The 23,619-nt window shown below is 30.6% G+C and overlaps 2 protein-coding genes across 2 annotated transcripts; both read left to right on the top strand.

Annotated features, from left to right (window-relative positions):
- Positions 1 to 1,422: 1,422 nt before the first annotated feature.
- On the top strand, positions 1,423 to 20,667 carry LOTGIDRAFT_106770 (hypothetical protein; the record flags this gene model as incomplete). The annotated part of the gene is made up of 33 exons (XM_009061813.1): positions 1,423 to 1,705; positions 4,093 to 4,380; positions 5,195 to 5,306; positions 5,882 to 6,108; positions 6,300 to 6,450; positions 6,784 to 6,911; positions 7,222 to 7,342; positions 7,591 to 7,748; positions 7,998 to 8,294; positions 8,412 to 8,552; positions 8,829 to 9,020; positions 9,248 to 9,871; positions 10,091 to 10,189; positions 10,584 to 10,775; positions 11,141 to 11,511; positions 11,844 to 12,093; positions 12,389 to 12,504; positions 12,702 to 12,888; positions 13,262 to 13,558; positions 13,907 to 14,105; positions 14,267 to 14,370; positions 14,667 to 14,737; positions 15,851 to 16,076; positions 16,392 to 16,507; positions 16,939 to 17,128; positions 17,514 to 17,651; positions 17,882 to 18,043; positions 18,189 to 18,314; positions 18,463 to 18,639; positions 18,923 to 19,088; positions 19,528 to 19,671; positions 20,003 to 20,138; positions 20,407 to 20,667. Coding segments are annotated over 33 exons (6,450 nt in total), but the record flags the coding sequence as incomplete, so codon positions are not given.
- A 195-nt stretch (positions 20,668 to 20,862) lies between these two features.
- LOTGIDRAFT_105995 (hypothetical protein) lies at positions 20,863 to 21,273 on the top strand (the record flags this gene model as incomplete). The annotated part of the gene is made up of 1 exon (XM_009061812.1): positions 20,863 to 21,273. The coding sequence occupies one exon, from the start codon at positions 20,863 to 20,865 to the stop codon at positions 21,271 to 21,273; it is 411 nt and encodes a 136-aa protein (XP_009060060.1).
- Positions 21,274 to 23,619: the final 2,346 nt, after the last annotated feature.

Raw genomic sequence — 23,619 nt, 5'->3', positions numbered from 1 at the left:
ATCTGAACTAGACAAGTGTTATCATATGGATGAAATGAAAAGAATGTCTGATACATGTTGAACCCTTCGGTATATTAACCAATTAATTTAATACTTATTGATAAAGGGTGGACGTTTATTTTTATTGTTACAGTTTAGTTGGGGTACGACATATTCGAAGCCTTCCTTGATAAATTTCGAATTGGCACTGGCACAGTTTGTATCAGTTTTTGTTGGGAATCTTAAAATGCCTATTTTGTCCATTTCAATATTTTATCAAATCAAATCTGCAACGTCTTTTTTTTTCCATCAATTTTATGTCAATTAAAGTTCTGAGGAATTTTTGAAAGTAATGTGTCCCGCGAAGAAAAGTTAACAACGTTAATAATTTTTTTCAGATCTGCATTCCATTGAAGGAGAAATTTGTGAAAAGGTTTAAAGAGCTGTGTGGGCTACATCAATATATTATATTATCCATCACATTAAGAGGGTTCCCCATTAATAATTGTGATCAGACACAACACGTCATGACACAGGTATTCACCTTTTACCTGAAATGTCAATCATCTCTTGACCAATCAACTTACTCCCATCTGTCACGTGATAAATTGTATTTGAACACAAAGCATGGGATTGTTAATTAAGACTTGAAAATGTTATAATATTTCAATATTTAGTTGAATTTTACATTTTTTTTAGATGTGTTCTAATGGGATTATAATTTTCTAGCCGATATTTCATGGAATAGTTTAAGTGGAAGTGTTTTATTAGGCGTGATACGGTGTGAGAAAATTACTAAGTTGGGACTGCAACAGGTTTGTCATAATGAAAACAATCATGGCGTCCAAATATCAACAAATACTTTGACATCAATTTTTAAACTTTAATTTATCTCTCGGAATGGATTATTCTCGGAAAAAATCGCCTTAAAGGTCTGTTTTTATTTTGTGTAAGAATAATGTGTATATTGAGTGGCCGGTTGAGTTATAAGTTAAGGTGTAGAGTGAAGTAATTGACACATCAAAGAGCCAAAGTGATCAAGGTGCAAGAAGTTTAGTCAGGTGTAACGTGAAGATTGAATGTTTTCAACTGTGTGGATTACTTATAAATAAAAACTATGTATAAGAAGAAGTTTCTAGTATCTAGAATTGGTGGATACTGTTTTATTATCTATTATTTATGTCTCTTCAATAACTGTACAGGTGAGTGTATAGCAAGTGAATTATTTATAAATTGATAACTGAACTTTTTTTTAATATCATTAGATAACCAGTTATAAGAAGATAAATTGATATTGTCATGACCTGTATATGACCTAAAAATGGAAGTAGCTTCTGGGTATGCTTGATATTTATTTGAAAATCTAAATTTTTATAGACTCAGAAGATTTTTGTATAAACATTTATTGCCATTTATCAAGTCCATAATTTTTTTTCTTTTCGAATTTCAGGTGTTGAACATTATCCCCCGAGAGTATTTAGTGAAAATCCAGTGGAAGGTGTTCCAAAACCAGAAGGTGGCAGTAAAAGATTAACATGTAATGCATATAGTTATCCTCCCGCTGTATATACATGGATTAAAGATAATACAGTTGTATCTCAAAATACTTCTAGTACAGCTTTTACCCTCCAAAATTTACAACGTATTGATGCAGGTTATTATAGATGCCTAGCCAGCAATATTAAAGGCGCTCTATTAAGTGAAGCTGTGCATATTGATGTAGCCTGTAAGTAAATATTCATTTTTTTTTCACATAAAAATTTTCAGATATATTTCTGTATTTAGATAGTCATATTTAGATAGTCAACAAAATGTCTGCTCCTCCTGAAAGTTATTCAGGTAAACATATTATCAAGATAACCATTTAGATAAAGTCTCTGATCTGCAACAATATATTTTGATATATTCTCTGTTCTACAACAAAATAGTTAGATATATTATTTGTTCTACAACAAGATATTCTCTGTATTACAACAATATATGTAGATATATCATTTGTTCTACAACAAGATATTCAGATATATTCTCTGTTCTTCAACAAGATATTTGGATATTTTATTTGTTCCACAACAAGATATTTAAACATATTCTCTGATCTATCACACAATATTTAGATATAATCTCTGTCCTTCAACAAAATATATTACCTTTTCCCTGTCCTACAACAAGATATTTAGATGTTTAACATCAAGATATTCAGATATGTTTTACAACAAGATATTTAGATATATTTTTTCTTCTACAACAAGTCAATAAGATATTTAAATATGTTCTCAATCTCTGTTCTACAACAAGATATTTATATATATATTCTGTTCTACAACAAGATATTTAGATATGTTCTCTGTTTCACAACAGAATATTTAGATAAAGTCTCTGTTCTACAACAAGATATTTATATATATATATTCTGTTCTACAACAAGATATTTATATATATATTCTGTTCTACAACAAGATATTTAGATATGTTCTCTGTTTCACAACAGGATATTTAGATAAAGTCTGTTCTACAACAAGATATTTATATATATATATTCTGTTCTACAACAAGATATTTATATATATATTCTGTTCTACAACAAGATATTTAGATATGCTCTCTGTTCTACAACAAGATATTTATGTTATCTATCCCACATCACATATTCACAATTTTGATCTTTAATTTTACATAAATATACCTTTTGATAGTACTTTTAAGTTCAGATATGCATACTAGGTCCTGTTATATAATCTGGATGGTTGTTTTCATGATATTTTGTATATTTGTTGTAACTGCAATCATTCAACTTGTTTTAGGAGACAAACAATGGCCTATTTATATTGTTCTAAAATAATGTCTGTTTTACATCCTAAATAGAAGTATTCTCTGTTCAAGTTTGAGATAACCTATTCACTATTTACATGAATACAGACCTACTCATTACCTAAATCATCAGTTGATAGCCTAGTTATGTGATATAGTATATATGAGGTTTTATATGTCAATATACAATATATATGGCGATATCTAAGTGTAATTAGTAATAGATAAAGATGATTAATAATTGATAAGAGTTTGTAATATTTCACAAAGTTTCATATTTATTGACTATAAAACAGTATACTAGAATATCATGATTATTATTATTGGTAGAAATAACCAGATCACACATGACTAAACATTGACTACAGGGCATGAGATAATAGATCTCTTAATATTTTTATTTGATACCAATCCTTTTATAACTGGTCCCTTTATCAGCTTTATCTGTAAATAGTAACATGTAATTTGTCTAATTCACTTTATTTTCTGTGGGAAAAATTCTTTACTAAATTTAACAGATCTACATATTATGTCACACAAATTTTAAATGCTTACACTTGCAGAGTATTGTTCACTTAAGTCTGCTAATTTTTTCAATTTTTGAAAACAAGTTACCAAATTTATTCATGTTCAAAGATTAAAGATGAACAAGGCTCTTGGTGATCTTGGCCAGTGCATTCTAACCATTATGACGGTTTTATAAACATATTGACCTAGTTAGATATATCTATTTAGTGATAATCTAGCCTCATGTAATTTGAATTGTTTTTGTATAAAGCAAATAAGGTTCACAAATCAATGAATAAAAATCAACTAGGTACGTGGTGTAACATGACATGGAAGGATAGAACAATCAATAGAACAATACACATTCAACTTGTCTTTTCTCCATCATTCTCTTAGTCAGCTATTTAATTATTTACAAATTGTAGAAAACCATTTACTTTTCCTCTTACTCTCACATCAAAATAATGGCTCACAAATGTTTTTTGTCGAGTAAAAAAATCTTCAAAAAAAAGTCCTATACCAAGCAAAGTCAACTTCCGAACCTGTAAATTATGGCTGTTAGCAAAGACGTATTTATTGGGTGGGCCATTGGGCAATCCCCCCACCCTATCAGGCGTGTGAAAAGTCAATTCATCTCAGTCCATTTGAAATTGTTGGATTCTGTTGGACTTTCCAGACTCGGAGTAGACCTCTTTGTAGTCAGACTACTAACAGCTCTCACCAATTCAAATCCATTCACATTCTGTTGCTAAATATATAAAGATTTAATGTAATTATTTCTTTTTTTTTTTATTATAGACATGGATGAATTATCTGATATCAGCATAGTAACAAAATCAGCTAACCAAGGAAACCATAGTATTTTTAATATACCAAGTATAAATAGTGTACCAGATCCAACAGTAGAATGGTTAGATAGTGGAACCACCATGTCTAAAGAGGATATGTACCATCAAGTGACTTTAAATCAAGATTTAATATTATTATCATTATCTTCTACTAGTAATAATAAACGTTTTGTAGCTAGAATCTATAATGTGGCCACAGAAACCTATTTACATAAAAACTATACTTTAACAGTAACAAGTAAGTTCATCTTAATTGAATCTAACTTACTATATCAATGACATCTCAATAAAAGAGTAATACCTTTGTAGAAAACCAACCGCTTGAATTTCAGTTGCTATTTCAATGAACCCCATTATAATTTATATTTAGTTATGAAATTGTATTGTATGCTACAATAATTACGTTTTAGTACAAATTAACTTATAAACTTTTTCAAATCAATCACAGCATCTTCCTCATAAAAGATTGTCATACATTAATATTTAAAATGTTTGATAATTTCAACATATTTTGTTAACAATTCCCTTGAGCAATTTGAATATTGAATGAGTGTGTGATAAAGACATGTATTGATAGATTGATCATTTAAATGAAGCATTCAGGCACAGAAAAATCTCAGCCCATCAATAATATAATATACAAACTATATTGGCATGTAATTTTGCTGACACATTGATATACATGGATAGGGAAATTAAAATTTAATTATTTAACTTTAAGAGGTTGTAAATTTTTTATATGTGTAGCGGTAGTGTTTATACACAATTAAAATTTTTCAACACGTCTGTAATCATAGAAATGCTTATCTGCATAATATTAATGATGATATATCTACAACCAGTCATCACCTGAAAATTGGAATGGTGGAAATAGAAGCATAGAAAACATCTTTTCAATCCCATCAAAGGGTATATGAATCCAAGCAAAATCACAGAATAGTCACTGAGATTTCATCAACACGAAAAGTCTTCAAGATGACTCATTAACCAAATTTTATTATCAAATCTTATACCTTATACCTGACATAACTTCTTGCTTTGATCTGTTTCAGGTTCTGGTGATCCGTCATCCCAGATAGCCCCTCAGTTTGTTGTAGCTCCACAAGATACTACTGCTACAACTCAAGATAGAAAAGTGACATTAGAATGTGTTGTTAATGCTAGGTCAGTGTTACTATCTTTTACATATAACCCTTCAATAAAGTTGGCGTTATGGAGTTCAAGATGAGGAAAAGATTATTGGGAAAAACTAACTATTGGCTTAATTGTTATTGAGTTTGCAAATACCTATTTGCTTATATTCATAGGAATACAACCATCTTTGCTTTACAAGATGATGGAGTTCAATTTCAGCTATTTGTAGAATTTTCATATTTTTTATTCTCAAATTAAGCAAACTATTTGATTAATTGGTGTTTCTAATGAATTATCATGTATTAGCATATAAAAATAGTTTTAACCAATCATAAATGTCCATGTATGTACAATCTGGATAAACAAAATAAGACTTTGTGACCTTTCTTGATCGGTAACTCATTGAAATTCTTCTGGTAATTCTCTTCTAAGTTAACTAATTATGAATTAGCTATGGACATGTGAGACAAACTTGTATTTTTCCAAGTCATTAGAACACCTCTAAAAATGAAAATAAGGGAATCCATCTTTACTTTTTTTTTTTTTTTAAAGAAGTTACTGATGAATATTGGATATGTTATTTGTACATGAATTATATTTTTCAGACCGTTGACAGATTTAAGGATAAGCTGGTACAGAGTTCAAGCTGATGGAACAAAAAGTAAAATAGTAGAGAGTGCTAAATATAGTTTTAGTCCTTTTTTCCGTCAGTTACAAATAATAACCCTAATAAAATCAGATGAAGGTGTATATGAATGTGAAGCTATATTAAATATAGTTGGTGGACCATCTTATGATACTATATTTGCTAGAGCTAATGTTACTATTCATGGTAGGTATTGTTTGTAAAATTGATGAAAACATTTTTTCTTATGGATTCAGAGGTTTGGCAATAGCATGTAATTGGTTGTGTACCATTATCTATAAATGCATATTTGAGATATTGTTGCCTACAAGGATTGTTAAAAAGTTCAAAAAATGCCAGAAATTTCAATAGAATCAGCAGTTCTCTTGTGTTTACAGAACCCCCAAGGCTTGCACCACCATTAAACAATGGAATGGAAAAAGACTTTAGTGAAACAGCAGTAATTAATTGTGCTGCTGTTGGATCTCCTGCACCAACTTTACATTGGTATTTTAATGGCAGACCTGTAGAAACATTATCCTCAACAAGGTTGGTTATATAAATTATACGTTGTATTGTTATTCCAATTTTATTTGTTGGTTTGACAAAAGAGAGAGCATGCTTTGTATAGCTTCAGACACCCTCCACAACATTTAGTGTAAAGGATCTCAGTCTTTGTACTTGTACTTGTAATTCAAGCCACATTTGATTGCAAACCAAAACCAAAGTTCTTCAAACTGTTCACTTGAAGTTTTCTTGAACAGCAATCGGGGCTAAATTTTATAATTGGTTAATGGTTACCATCCTCCATCTTAAATCTTTTGCATTCATTTTAAAGACTCAGGTCAGAAACAGAATAACAACTTTTTTTGATATTTTTAGACATAAAGGTTACTCGAATGGTACATTAGTAATAGAGAATGTAGATTTACCAGATGCTGGTATATATCAATGTTTTGCCAGAAATGTAGTTGGTGAATCTTCAGATGCTATCTGGCTTAAAATCAATAGTAAGTGGTATTTTATTCATTTTGGTTATAGATTGTTGCTTGCCCACTATATCTAACTTTACCATTAATCAGTTTTTTGTAACCAAAGAGGTACTAATAGGTCATTGATAAATTCAAATAAGTCAAGGATTGTTTAAAACAGGACTTTTGGAAAAGAATCTAATATTGCTAGATTCTGACTCATCTTGCTGTAGAGTATGATTTAGGTTTAACCAAATTGTTACACAGACATGATGACAAAAGTCAAATTGCATGATAGTTATTGATTCAAGAAAAGATAAGATAAAGGATATTTTTTGTTTTATTTTAGGTTCTCCCCCTAAACTTACTCGAAAGCCCAACAATATAACAATGGTACAAGGTGGAGAAGCTAGGTTTCCTTGTGAAGCATCTGGTGCTCCTAAACCAGTTATATCTTGGCGCAAAGGTGAGTCAACCTTGTGTGATAACATGACTTGTGAAGAATTTGCTGAATTTTGTCTCTGTTTTGATGTATCATTTTATCCATGAAAAATTGATCGAAATTTTTTTTTTTTTTTATAAAAGTTTCATTTTAAATATTACAAATTTTTGAAGCTTAAATTTGACTTGAATAATATAAAGTTGTTTATTCTGGACTTAGTAAATTTAGTGGCATTTTTACTTTTTTTGATATTGATATAATTTTAGTAACTGCTAGTGGTGATGAAACAGATGTTACTAGTAGTGGTGGTATACAGATATTAGAGAGAGAATTATTGATAACTACAGCCCAGAAATCTGATTCAGCTACCTATAGGTGTATAGCTACTAATTTAAAAGGTCAAGCTGAAGCTGAAGCTCTATTGCAAGTGATTGGTAAGAATAACAATTATTGTATGAATATACAAAATACAATGAAGTGATAATTTCCAATATGAACTTGACCATGACAAATGATGTATGTGAATTCCAGCAGAATTGCATCTGCCAAATTGATCCTTATTGCAGACTTGTTCTTTGGTCTGATACCAATGCAGTTTTTTCATCTCTTGACATTAATTTTTTATTTTATCCGTGATATAATGGACTTTGTGCATAGCAATATATATATATATAACATTTTAGGCAAAACTCATATAGTTAGACCTCCAGAGAATAAAACAGCAATATTAAGTACTTCTGTGACATTAAAATGTGGTGTATCACATGATGAAGTTATCACACCAGTATGGGAATGGTATTTTTATAAGAAACAAGTTACAGAAACAGAAGAGAAAATAGAGAATGATAATAGACGTATAATAACTGCTGATGGTAGTTTGATTATTAGTGGTGTTGATGGTATTGATATTGGGAAGTATAAATGTCAAGTTATTTCTGAAGGTGGTAATGATAGTCGTATTGCTACATTATTAGTTGTCGGTGAGTAATTGACTCGTTATCTTAAGAATTAAATGATAAGCATACTTCAGTTTTAATGATCTTCATGAATTAGGCAAGATATACAATAAATAAACTGTTTGATATTTATTATTATAGAATTACCTAGTCCACCAGTTATAACTGATGTTAGATTACATCCAACATTATCTAATAGTGTAATTATAACCTGGACTAAACCGTTTGATGGATACAGTCCAATACTGAGATACGTTATAAGTTATAGAGAAGAAGATCAAGGTAACAATGGTATTAATTGATATATTATAGTATTTTGTTTAGACCCAATTGAAATAGGCCTTTACTATACTTTTTACCAGGCTTTGTGAACGTCTATGCTGGAATGTAGGTTTTTTTTTGATGCCATGTGTTGGGTATTTTTGCACATTCAAGAACCTATAACAATATCAGATTCAATAAGTAGATGTAGAATTACTTTTATTGAAATTATATTTGATGATATTATTATTCATATTTTCAAGTTAAATTTGTTAATCATACTTTATATATTAACAGCTGGAGGAACACCAGAAAATGTAAGATGGGAACCATATCCTGCTATAGTACCACCCAATGTAACATCTTACGATGTCAGTAATCTACGAGCATCCAGATATTATAAGTTTCGTATTAGTGCCATAAATGAAGTTGGTGAAGGACCAGGTAGCTCAGGAAAACCAGATACACCAATACAATTACCTCCACAACGTATGTATTAAATACACTAGTTCAATATACATTCTATAAATCTTTATGATCAGGTATTTATATGTCATCACTGTAGATCCAAAAAGCAATCATATTTATGATTAATTGTTATCCTGAAGATCTTTCATTTGTAATTTTTTCAAATATTTGATTGGTACAAGGTTTATATGATGTGTAATTCAACATTAGCCACCTAAAGTTCATTGTTTTTGATTTTTTTGTTTCAGCTCCAAGTGCAGCACCTAAAAACTTCTACTGTACCCCCAGGCCAAATAGAGAAATCATGGTACAATGGCAGCCACCAGCAGAAGAATCATGGAATGGTGATTTAACTGGCTATCAAATCAGATACAAAGTAACAGGATTTCCTGATTCGGCTCAAAATATTAAAAACGTCAGTTCATGGTCTACAACTAATTTTGTTCTTCATAGTTTGGTATTTAATAAAGAATACCTAGTAAAAATAGCTGCTATGAATGTGAAAGGAGTAGGGGTGTTTAGTGATGAATTTAGAGTGAGAACATTAGAGGGTACTCCCACTGCTCCACCCCGTAATGTCACTTTTCAAACTATTAATTCAACTACAATAACAGCTTATTGGATGTCTCCTAGTCCTCTAGAGATTAATGGTATTATCCAGGGATACACTATAGAACTAAGACGTAAATCAGTACCACAAGTAGAAAGACCAATATTTGTTCCATCTATTCCTGATAATCTGCTAGGAGATATGACTGCCAATATTTATGGATTAATGAAGTATACAGATTATGTTATAACTATTAGCTGTCGAACAACACAAGGCCCAGGACCTGCTAGTCCAGAACAAACTGTTAGAACTGCTGAAGATAGTAAGTAGATTAATTATGGAATTTTTGATAAAAGCAAATATAGTGAAGATTATATCTTATTCATATCCTCAAAATCAACCAATCCTTCACCATGGCTCGAAACACAGTATAGTCAACAAGTGTACAATCTTGATGCAAATGACTGGTCCGAGTTTTGAATTCTGCATTTGATTTGTCTTCTATAAAAGTGACTATTAAATTGATATATTTATATTTTAGTACCTGGTGAAGTAGGTGATTTAAAGTTTGTTAAGATTTTAGATAGAACTGTGAAGGTAAATTGGTCAGCACCAGCAGAAGTCAATGGTGTACTTCAAGGTTTGTATTGATACACATTTGTATTTGGGTTTAAATTTGTTAGGAACTTGTTTTATTGGACATGATAAATAGTGCCGTCTGTCAATAATTCAATAAGGTGATTAACAGGTAACATGATTCCTTGCTGTATATCTTTAATACATTGTGAGGTCAAAGTCTGTCTTATGTAACATGCTTTAATATCAAAATTATTGATATACTGTGATTTGTTTTATGAAAACTAAGATAAAACTCTAGATCTAAATCTGATTGGTCAACAAACCAGATTTAAAACTTTTAGAGATCAACCAATCAGTTGACTGTTTCTTTGAAACATACCCACATCTTATCCTATCTTTAACATTGCTGTAACAATATTTTGTCTGTAGATGATTCAGTATTTATACTGTTGTAGGTTATACAATATTATATGAGAAGAAAAATCAAACAGATACCAGAAAACAAATAGATTTACCTGCTACATTAAATAGTTATACCATACAAAATTTAATACCAGTTACTAAATATACTATATATGTTTATGCCTCTACTAAAAAAGGACCTGGTCCTTCAGTTTATGCTGACATAGAATCTGGTGTTCCACCAGGTAATTCTTCTTGTATTATTTGGGAGTCTGATCCAGTCTGTCAGACTGAAATAGCTCAATGACACATTAAATGGAATTCAACAGAATCCCCATATGCTACACAAATCTTCCCTCACTGCCCATTTAATGGTATTGCCCCACTTTATGAACTCCATCAAGTGCAGAAAAAGTAGAATGTAAAACCCAGTTTCTATTTAAGTATCAATTTTTTCAATGACATTTTAAGTTGTTACTAATGAGCTCAGTGAAAACTGTTCTATTTGTTAAAGTAGGATCCTCAATTTAATAAAAAAAAAAAAATCAGATAACTAAAGGAAGTCTTCAAAACTTGTTCATTTCAATTTGCTTGATTTGTTATATTCCAGAATTACCAACAGCTCCTCATCATCTTGGTATAACCAATATAGAAACAACATCAGTTCTAATACAGTTTCTACCAGGTTATAATGGTAAAACATCTATAACATTGTGGATTGTGGAAGCTTTAGTAGGCTCTAGTAATAAATGGATAGAAATCTATTCCATCTCAGATCCGTCAGCAAATCAAATCCGAGTATTAAACCTGATACCATTTACTCAGTACACATTCCGATTGATTGCTGAGAATATTGTTGGTAGATCAAATGCTAGTGATCCTACCAGAGTCATACAAACCAAGATGGCAGCACCTGGTATTCCTCCAGGAAATGTGACAGTCCGTGCTTTAAATTCCACAGCTCTTAGAATTAGTTGGACAGTAAGTGAAGCATTTTACTTATATTTAAAAAGTTGTCCATAATTGTAATGTTCCTGGAACCTCTGACAATCTTAGTGGTTCACAACAATAATATTCAAAATCAGACTATTAAACAAAAATTAATCCTGTTTGAAAATAATGACAGAATTATGTCAATATATTCAGTCATTTCTAGGATTTAGAAATTTTCTTGAAACAATTCTTGATTCTTTTGGATGAGCCTTTTTTGTTCTCTTTCCAAATCTGTACTCAATCTGCAAAAACAAAATGATTCTGTAAATGAAATTGGTTATGATAACTGAATACTAATTCTCTTCTTTGTTATTTTTCAGCCTGTACCCAGACATGAATGGCATTCAGAACAAATAGGTTATAATTTAGAATACCGTATGACACCTAACAATATTACTATAACAGATAGCATATATACACTGTTAAAACTAGATAATGGTATGAATATTGCTAGCTATATATTACCACTTTTAGAAGAATGGATAGAATATGATGTCCGTATGTCATCTTATAATGATGTTGGTGTCAGTGATGTAGGACCTGTTACTAAAGAACGTACTAGAGAATCAGGTGGGTTACTTATTGCTCTCTGATTATAATATTGCTCCAGATTGTTATTACATGGTTTTTGTACTTCTTCTATATGTAGATATGACTAAGTTATCCTGTGAATTAACTTCAATTGCACTTTGACCTTACAATGTCATGACTTATACTAACCTAACCAAATTTGATATTTTTTTACCTGTGTCTACAGTGAATTTGATAGAATGAAATGATGACTTTGGTTATTATTTTTATGGACTGGGTCTTAAATACTATTTAAAGTTATAACAATGATATATGTACATGTACTATATTTCAGTACCAAGTGGTCCACCAACTAATGTTGTAGCTACCTCAAGTAGTTCTACCAGTATTAATGTAACATGGGGCCCTGTGAGATTCTTACAACAAAATGGTATGATACAGGGCTATAAGGTAAGACTACAGTCAATCCCTATCAATATAGTCAACTTCATATTTGGTTTAGTTTCTGATGGAGCTCACTTCTATATATGTATCTCTTGTCAACTTTAAAACCTGATTAATTCTCCTTCAATTGAATAATAATGTTCCACAGAAGTTTGAGTTGTCACCATTTATTGATTCTCACTGACAATGATCTGTTTTTTTAGGTGAAATATGAATCACAGTCTGAAGGTATAGCAGCTGAATATGAAGAGATTAGTGGTAATATGACTATGGGTGTAGAATTAACAGGCTTAAGAAAGTTTGTAACCTATGAGCTTAATTTATTAGCATATACTAGAATGGGAGATGGTGTATTAGGTAGAGCTGCTGTAGCTCAAACTGATGAAGATTGTAAGTTTCAATTTGTACTGTTACTTTATATATTAAATACTCCAAATCAAAGTGACACCTGTAAATATGCTTTGACTAAGATAGGTGCAGGCCCTATCTGCATGGAAAGATGTTACACACACATTATCATCATTAAGGCACTCACAAGTAAAGGCAGTAGCCATGTGTTACCAACTAGTATCCATCAGATCTGATGAAATAACTAAATATGCACAACAATTTTACAATTAGTTAAAAATAAATACTGAAAGATCAATATGGTTGTTTGGTTCTTTTTTTCTTTCTTATTTCTTCTATAAACTGGAGTTAATGACAAAGCTTATGATACCCAGTCATTTTTGTTAATGCATATAAAAGCCTGTGTTTATTTCAGTGCCTGGTCCACCAATTATAATATATTTTCCAATGGTCAACTATACCGCTGTACAAATAGTATGGAATCCACCTAGTGAACCTAATGGTATTATAACAGGATATAAGGTCAACTATCGTAAAGAAAATCAACCAGAAAATACTGTGCTTAGTTCTGTAGAAGTCAGCCATTCTACATTAGAAAATGTTGTTGGTGGTCTAGATAGAGAAACATATTATATGTTTACTGTCGTAGCTAGAACTAGATTAGGATGGGGACAACAGGCTAATGTTTTAGTTTATACTATGGTGGATAGAGGTAGGTTTCAGTGATAATAATACATCCAGTTTTTAACACTACATTCTATATGCTAAACAATTGACATGCTTATCGAAGCATTCTGAAAGTATTGGGCAGCCAATTATTTATTTAGGCATCAAGCTGAAATAGGTCTGTTGTCTGAAGTCTGAACATGTTTCAGGTTCTGTTTTGACATTTGTATTTCGCTCTACAATTGATTTTTTGAGCACTATTTTAACAGTGAAAATTTGTATTATCATATTTAGCCTTCAATGTTTATGTACCAATGAAAATGTAATGGAGGTCTCTTATTCAACATTCCTTCTTGTCTTTTCATCAATTGACTGATCCCTATGCCCTTTTCAGCTCGACCAGATAGTCCTTCAGAACCTAAGATAGGCAATTCACAAGTGAGTTCTCGTACTGTTACTATAAGTTGGAATCCTGGTAACTTTAATTATGGTCCACTTCGTAATTCTACTATACAATATAAAGCTAAAGGAGGAACCTGGATTACTTATCCTACTAGAACACCACCAGATCAGACTTCTGCCACTGTTACTGAGTAAGTTTTTTGTTTTGGTTTATTCTGGTTTTCCCTGCTACTGAATTTTGTGATTTTTATGACTTTATGCAATAGTTTGGTGAAGGATTGTATTGAGCACAAGGAGAGTTTATTATATGCTTTTCCAACTGTATTGAATAATTCTGAAATTTTATTTGCAGATTGAGACCTAACACTTACTACAGATTCCGTGTAGCTGCTACTAATGATATTGGTACTAGTGACTATAGCTTACAGTCAGCAGAAGTACAAACTCTACCAGATAGTAAGTTACTTAAGTCTTTCCTTATATTCATATAATAAGTAATTTACAGAGAGAAAACTATCTAAGAATATTGGTAATAATTAGAACCCTGAAAACAATGGTGAATTTTAATTGATGGAGGTCAGATATATTCATAGCATGTTTATTCTAGCATTTTGAATTTCATCTTTATTTATGACCTAGCTATAGCTATAAATTCTTCGAGCATTGTAGAGGTCAATACTTTTTTGTATGTAGGCTAATTCTGTCTTTTTTGATTTAAGATTGATTGTGTGATAATTGAATATCTATTGTAGAGCCAGAAGGAGCACCATTAAATGTAAAAGTAACAGCAGTAACTATGACATCTATTAATGTATCTTGGCAGGTAAAAATTCATCTTTTTCTTTTCCACTTTTTAGATTCTTGAAATGCTTATTAAATAATTTAGAACTATCATTGCTCTTTTGAATCTCAGATGAAGTATATGAGAGTGTTGTAAGAATTATAAGCATAAACTTAGTATATATTGTGATAATTGGTTTAATTATGTGTAGGTTTCAATTGATTTTCTTGTTTTTCTGGATTTATTGTATTAAATTATTCGAAATTATTGTAGCTGGAATTTACTTAATTTTGAATGATTTAAAGCTAGTTTCAGATTTAAAGTCAAATTCCTTCATTAAATAACCTAATTATTTCATTCTTTAATTATATTTGATTTGTTGGTTTTTAAAATTAATTGTATTAATTATTTTTTTACAAGCAACCTCAACAATTTTCTTGGAACAGTTATAAAATTGAAGGTTATAGATTACGTTATGCGAAACAATTTTCAAACTCTTGGCGCTATCATATTAAGGATTGTGTGTGTACACTTTCCATTACTAATTTAGTTGGATATGAGACATATGTAGTCAATGTACAAGCGTATAATTTAAAGGGAAGCGGGCCTTGGAGTGAAACAGTATACATCACTCTAGCAATTGGTAAACACAAACACAAAAAATTTGTTTTTTCTGTACCCTTTGTCTTTTATTTTCTATATTTTGTAGTTTTATTTTCATTTTTTGTATTTTTTGTTGATATCTTAGTTTTAGAAAATGAAGATATTAAAATATTTGTTGTAATGATCTTTTGCAGAGTTACGTTGCCAGAATAATCGTGTGATAATTAAAAAAATACTCAGATGAATAAATAAATCAAATGAACAAATGAATCAAATACTCAGATGAATAAATGAAATATTCAGATGAATAGATGAAATATTCAGATGAATAGATGAAATATTCAGATGAATAAATGAAATATTCAGATAAATAAATCAAAATTCAGATGAATATTTTAGTAAAATTTACGTTATAAGACACCTAATCATATTTTTGAATCATTTAGGATTGATGATAAAAAGTTATGAACTTTCTGATAACATTCCCCAATTTTTTGTTATTTATGGTGATGGCATGTATTCAGTTTTTCTTGCTATTTTTTTGTTTCTCAGCCTCCACCCTCAGATACCTGGAATGGTGATATACAAGCTTATATTGTACAATATAAACAACTGTCTATGTCAGAATATTCAGAAGAAATTATAGCTTATACACGTTACAATGTCCTATTACCCAATCTTGTTAAAAAGGTGTATTATGAGGTTCGGGTACTAGCGAGAAATAATGTTGGGAGGGGTCCACCTAGTAAACCTGCTACCATATTTGTGGGAGAGGCTGGTAAGAACTTCCTCTTTTATTTCTTTTTTGAAGGAAAACCTGGTTCTATACTGTTGTGGTACAGGCTTGGTTTTCCATTTTTTGTAATATCACTTTATTTTTGTGTTGTCAGCATTTATTAGGTGTCATAGTCAACTTTATTATCTTTATCATTTACTCATTGAAGAAGTATGAAAAAATGCCCAAAGAAACATAATAAATATTAGCTAAATTTCTATTCCATAAACAGTTTTATTATCCAAATAAATAATTGAAATTTTGTTTGAAATTGAAGTGAAAAGAATAAAATAGTTATGATTATATTTTCATTTTTAGCACCAACTGCTTCCCCAAGACAAGTTACTATGGAAGCAACAAGTTCTTCTGAAATCAAACTCTCTTGGCAGCCTCCACCAGAAGATACTCAAAATGGTGGACTTTCAGGATATAAGGTAATTATTGTTACTGTTGTCCTATGTATATATTTCATAACTACCAGTGCTAGAAAAAAATGAATCTTTCTGGATATTTTTTCCTAATACTGACAATAATCAAAGGAGTCATCTTTATTGTGTGTGAACTTGAACGAAATATATTTTAGAAATGCCCCCCATAGACTATTCCTTTAAGGGTAAACCACTACACACTTTTCTTGTAAATAGACAAATTCCAGATATAACGTTTAAAAAAATGTTAATTGCGGTGGTGGGAGAGGTGAGTTATTAACACAGATACAGACAGTATTGATGAGATACAAAAAGAATTATATAAAATGTTAAATATCCATGTGATACTTTTGAAATTCTAAGTTTTGATTTGAAATATCTGATACAGTTAATGTGTGTGAAGATATTTCTTTATTGGTTTATTTGTTTATATTTAGGTTGAATATTGGAGTAATAATACTGATGATACAAGTGATATTGAAAAAGTAACAGTAATTGTAGATGAACCCTATCTTGTATTAAATAAATTAAAGATATTCACCTATTATCATGCTACAGTTCAAGCCTATAATTTAGCTGGTAGTGGACCATCAAGTACTGTTAACTCTGCTAGAACGGATGAAGGAGGTATGAGATCTTTAAGTATAAATTGAATTTTCAAAAATTTTCAATCAAAATGTTTCTTGTGTAAAACGTTTTTGAAAACTGTTTGATAAAAAAACCAACACAATTGTTAATTTAATCGTCATTCTGATAATTAATGTTGATTTATTAAATCTAGTTTTTAAGATAAACTGGATTCACTTTGATATAATAATAAAGATACTTCGTGTTTTTTTCTAAATGGGGGACTGACAATGGATGTTGTATGCATTTTAAAGATCCTTTTCTTGTTGAAAATTGAATGAACCTGTTCTCATGTCCATCTGTGGCTAATCATGCAATGAAATACATTATATTTAACTCACACCCAATATGTAGCTGATGAATAAGAATTTGAAATGTATTTCAGTACCTGGTATAACAGGACCATTAGTATTTACCAATATAACATATGAAAAATTAACAGTAACCTGGTCACCACCAATACATTCTAATGGTATCATTAGTAAATATGAACTGACATATTATCTTAATAAACCTAGTGGTGGTATGTATATACTTATTATTCGATTATCATTGCTAAAATTAGCAGTCTAATTGAAATTAAACCAAACTTTCGTTTCGTTTTTTTTTAATTAGCTTTTATTTTTGATATAGCCACTTCAGTTCGGGTCTAACAACAGCCATCTTGAACATTCATGATATTAACCATTCGATCGCGAAAAAAAAAGAATTCATTGAACAGGAAATTGCACAAATATATGATTCTATTTAAAGTTGATGCTAAACTTGTAAAACTCACACTAAATGGTAGTCAACATCGTATTAGTGTAGAGAATTTAGAAGAATATGGTAACTATACATTTAAAGTTAGTGCTAGAACATCAAAAGGTTTAGGTAAAGAAAGAGTTGCTAGTGTTAAAACTGGACCTCAACAAGGTGAGTACTTAATACTTTACAGTCTTTGGTGTTATTGGTAGACAATGACATGTGTAATGTTTAATCATAGAAAAAAGATTTGATCCCTTATTAGAGTGAAATTCACTATTTGGAGCAGTGGCTGACGATTACAATATAATTGTAGGTTCTCCTGGTGCTCCACTGGATCTCAGTCTATCAACAACTGATAAAGCTGTTACAGTGTCATGGAATAAGGGTAGTGAAGGGAGATCACCTATCTATGGTTATATAGCACAGGCTAAATTAACAGGTAGAGTAATGTCATATCACTTGATATTTTGGTATATATCATTCTAAATTTCATGTTAGTAAAGTATTTTTCATCCTTCAATAAAATTGAGAAAATTTCAAATTGTTAGATATATATTTAGATACTCACACCTTTATCAATTTTTCAGGTGATGATGAAAAATGGAAGACAGTTTTACAACAAAATTCACAACAGACATCATTAGTCCTGAGTTTCCAGAATTTAATACCAAGTAGAGAATATAAATTACGTGTAATGGCCATGAATGATCATGGTATAAGTGAACCTAGTGTTATATCTGATACTTTAGGTACACCTGGCCCAGGTAAGAAAGATTTAACCTTAATTGACAATTTTTTCGTAGATGGATCAATGCATCTGTGTACAGTGTACATGTAGGACCACTCATAAGTTAAGATCTCTAGATTTCATCCTGTAGGTATCCTAGTATCCTAAATTTCAATTTGAATGGCTCTGCCTGTTTTATTAGTCCAAAACATTTGCTGGAGAATAAACTGTTAAACAAGATAATGAAATTGTGCTCAGAATCCGCATTATTATCATTATAAGATGTAAGCCTTAATTGGGCTTTATTTTTTCTATTTCAGCAATAGCATTAAAAGCCAAACCTTTCCATACAGAATGGTGGTTTTTAGTTATTGTAGCTTTAGCTGGTGTAATAATGATATTGATAATTGTTTCATTATTATGCCTGGTTGGTAGAAAACGCAGAAATAAACAGAGTAAGTCAAATATTAATATCAGATCAAATTGGTGTAAATTTCTGATTTTTCCTTTAGATATAGCAAATGTTAACACAATCTTTATACTTTCAGATAACAATACTCATTGGAGTAAGTCAGATTCTCTATTGGCTTTCCTTTCCTAACCTTATTTAGCCTAAACTCATCCACCAATATTAGGTCAAAGCATGTCCTAACATTTCATTAGACAGTCTAACCATTCAGTACATGATCATTACTGACTTTTTCGATATACATTACCCTTTAAAGGAAAACACATTTCTCCCTTATTAATTAGATTAAAGTTTTAAAAAGAAAATTAAGTATTAGTTCTGCAAAGAAAACTGAAAATAAAAAAAAATGGTATTGCCTTTTCTATCATAATGTTTGATCTTCTGTTGATTGGTTTACATGTTTTGCCAAACTATATAGTAATAAAAATAGTAATCATTATTAGCTAGAAGGGTCAGCATATTCTGTCTGACAAGGAATCAAATCACAGATGATCTTATTTTTACTTATATTTTAGGAGAAATGAAAAGATCTCATACCAATACTACAGTAATGTCTGAGCCTCCTGAACCAGAAGATGATGGATTTGCTACCTTAGAAATGTTACGTCAATCACAACGAAGAACTGCTACTTTAACAAGAAATGGTCACAACCGAAATATATATGCTTCCAGGTATACAGATCTTAATGCAAATGAAATTGAATCCTTCAGAGGAAAATTATTAACAATATACTTAGCTTCATAGCTTTCATACTGTTAAAGTTTAGTATGAGTTCATGATAATAACTGATGATCAAATCCTAAAATAAGGTTTGATTAGTTTCAGGGTGAATAATTTTTACCAGTGTATATAAGTAAAGTAATTCTTCAGTCAAGTACAATACGGTTTTATTCATTGCTTGCACAATGTTATTTGATTATATTACAGTAGAGTACCACCTAGACCAAGTCCAGCTAGTGTCACATATTCTGGTGAAGATTTAGCTACTGGTGCATCTAAATCACATTTTGGTGATGATAGTAGTAGTGTCACAGAAAAACCTTCAGATTTTGGTGATTCTACAGAGGTAAGTTATTAGAAAATACAGTAGCTAATATAATGTTCCAATGGCCAGGAGCCACCCTTGTTTTTCTACCACAATTAGTGATGTAGCATTATATGGCTGTAGATCTAACTCTGTATTCAATACAAAGGATCATTATTAAGATAAGAGTGAAATAACAGATATTTTAGGAGAGCATGTTGGAAAAACTCTGAGCTCTGATTTATGGGATATCTACCACTCTGTTTAGAATGTTTTTGATTATATTTTAATTTTCAATTTGTTTTTTCAGCCAAGTGATGATGAAAGTGATGATATCAGTATTGTCAAAGAACCTGCTTCCCCACCACCTCCTCCATTTCCAGGACATTATGCCAATAATAATGACATGTCAAGACAATCATGGCGCTTTCAGAGCCCATATAATGCTTATGCTTATACAGACAGTGAAGCAGATAGTAGTCATTATGCTATGAGTACTAATACAGGCAATATACAGTTCAATCAATCGAGGTCACGAACTCCATTAGCTGGTTTCTCATCGTTTGTGTGATGTCTTGTGACATATGTTAGACTGTGTGATGTTTATAATAAGTGTTTTGTGTTCAATACTGTTAGTTTTTGTTTTCTGAGAAACTTACAGTACTGTGTTAGCAATTTATTGTGTTTTAAAGTGACAGCACTATGTTTAGTTTATAGATTAAATCACCAAGCTGTTTGTTATTAATATATTGATGTAACTGAGCAAATGACACTGAGAATAGTGACATTACTGTGTTATCATTATATTGAGTTCACTGAGGGAGTGACATTACTGTGTTATCATTATATTGAGTTCACTGAGGGAGTGAAATCACTATGTTATCAATATGTTGTGTTAACTGAGGGAGTGACATCAATATGTTATCAATATGTTGTGTTAACTGAGGGAGTGACATCACTATGTTATCAATATATTGAGTTCACTGAGGGAGTGACATCACTATGTTATCAATATGTTGTGTTAACTGAGGGAGTGACATCAATATGTTATCAATATGTTGTGTTAGCTGAGGGAGTGACATCACTATTTTATCAATATATTGAGTTCACTGAGGGAGTGACATCACTATGTTATCAATATATCGCATTAACTGAGGAAGTGACACCACTATGTTAACTGAGGAAGTGACATCACTATGTTATTAATATATTGTGTTAACTGAGGAGGTGACATAATTGTGTAAATCATCATGGAGGATCAAAACCAAATTGACGTGTTATATTACTCGCGCCAAATTGGATATTTCCTATCCCATTTCATATTGCCACAACCAATTTAGTAACAACCATAAAACACCATATAATCACAGCATTATAAGAAATAAATTTCCTGTGTCTTTGTTATGATTTTGTCTTTGTCCTAATTATAGTATGATTGAATTGGTGCAACCATAGTTCTTAAATTAAAAAGCAAAATAAAGTCTCATTATAAAAGATTCCATCAAGATCTCATAACATCATAATGTATATAGATTGTAGAAATATTTTGTATAATATAATTTATAGATAATTCCATTTTATAATGCTCATCACATTTATAGATTTCTAGAAATATTATTGTGCCTTTATTCAACACATTCCTGGCAAGTGTATTTTGTCCCTTATATGTGTCATATTTTTATACAAGTTTTTTTCTAGTTGTAAATCTTTTTTTTCCAAAAGTTATAAGAAGTAATTAATCAGCTTCAGATTAGTTTTCTGTAATAATTTTGGAGCTGGCTCCTTTTTTATTTCAATTTGCAATTTTCTTAGTTTACATTATTCTATTAAACCTACACCTACACTGTTTTATCTGATTCATGTCCATTTGTCAAAATATCTGCTCAAAATAAAAGTGCTTAAGTTTATATGTTCAAAAAATACTCTTTTTATCTTCAAGAAACACACATATATATATATATATATATATATATATATGATATTATTATAGCAACTTACTTCTACCCAAATATGTTCTTCACATCTGGGGATGAGTCAATACATTGTTTTACATAGTATTGTTGTTTCCTTATTATCAAAGATATTGGAATAGGAAATACAGATTCATTTAAGACTTAAATAAATTGAAAATTATCTCATGGTACTTGTAATGATAAATATAACAATATAATCTAGATCTTATAAAATACTATTGATGATAGCACATCATATTCTTTGCTATTTTGTTTGTTTTTATCTTAGAAGAGCTCTATAGCAGGATATATTTCTCAGTATATTATATGTGGCACAGTTTTGATAAGCTTGATTATAAATACAGACCATAACACATAAAAAGAAAGGATCATAAGTAGAGTACTATCCTGCAATAGCTTTGAATTATTGCAAGTTAATGAACTACGAAATGCAGCTCTCTCACCCAAGATAAAAAAGGACAAGTTTTTCTGAGAATTTATTTTTTAGTTAATACCTATTTAGCATTGTAGTAATATTTTTATAATCTTTTTATAAACACAATCTGTATATATTTGAACACATGTGGGCTATAAACATGCACAGTTTATATAATATAATAAAGCCTGTTGTTTTCTATTCTGATGTTATTTTATTATGAAATATAAAAGAAATGTACAGTTTATATATTATAATTGAATAATAAAAACTCAAACTGATTTCTGTTACTTATATTCATAATGTACAATTACATAGAATTGCCATTATTTGACCCATTCAAATTCTCCACAAGTTGATTAAGTACCTCTTTTGAATATCCTAAAATAAAAATTGGGTTATATATGGGTTAACATTTGGAAACCATCTTCTGTTTGTTTAAAACTGACTGTTTCTCTGTAATGAATGATAACTTTCGTTGTGTCTTCTGGGGCGAGATTTTTCACTTTCGACATTTTGGTGGCTATTGGTTTACCAATTTTTCATTTCGAATTCATATCATACGAAGTTGTTATTTTCATGGGCCTGTTTTGTCCAAAATTTTCCGTAGAATTTTACTTGTATTTTTCTTTGTTTTCGGGTTGTTCCCCGAATTTTTTTCCATCATTGCCCTAGAAGATAGTATTTGTGGTTTTTATTGACTTAGTGGACAATGTTGTTATTCATGAACGACCAGCCAATGAACTACTAGAATCACATATGCACGTACATTCTGGAAACGGTACCGGTAATATAACGGCTGATATTCGTTACCGTGATTTGTTTCAGAAACTTCCATGAAGACCGTTTGACAAAGCCATCTGCCTGTCTTCCTTGCGAAATTTTCAGAAAACAATGACCTGTTTCTGGTAGCAGAAAACTGCCATAGTGCTATCACCGAATAATTGATTGTTAAATTCACTTGGTTGGCCGCTCAAGTAAGGCAGCTCAAGTAAGGTAGAAACATTTTCTAGATTAAGCTAAGATTATTTTTGAGAAACACATTTCTATTATGATCCACACTGGGAGACAATTCAATTAATTTTCATCCAAATATGGTGCTTACACAACCCTCAATCCACCATACTGAAAGGTA

The sequence above is a fragment of the Lottia gigantea genome (assembly GCF_000327385.1).
Source record: "Lottia gigantea unplaced genomic scaffold LOTGIsca_5, whole genome shotgun sequence".
Lineage (NCBI taxonomy): Eukaryota > Metazoa > Mollusca > Gastropoda > Lottiidae > Lottia > Lottia gigantea.
This window is presented reverse-complemented; position numbering and strand designations above follow the sequence as displayed.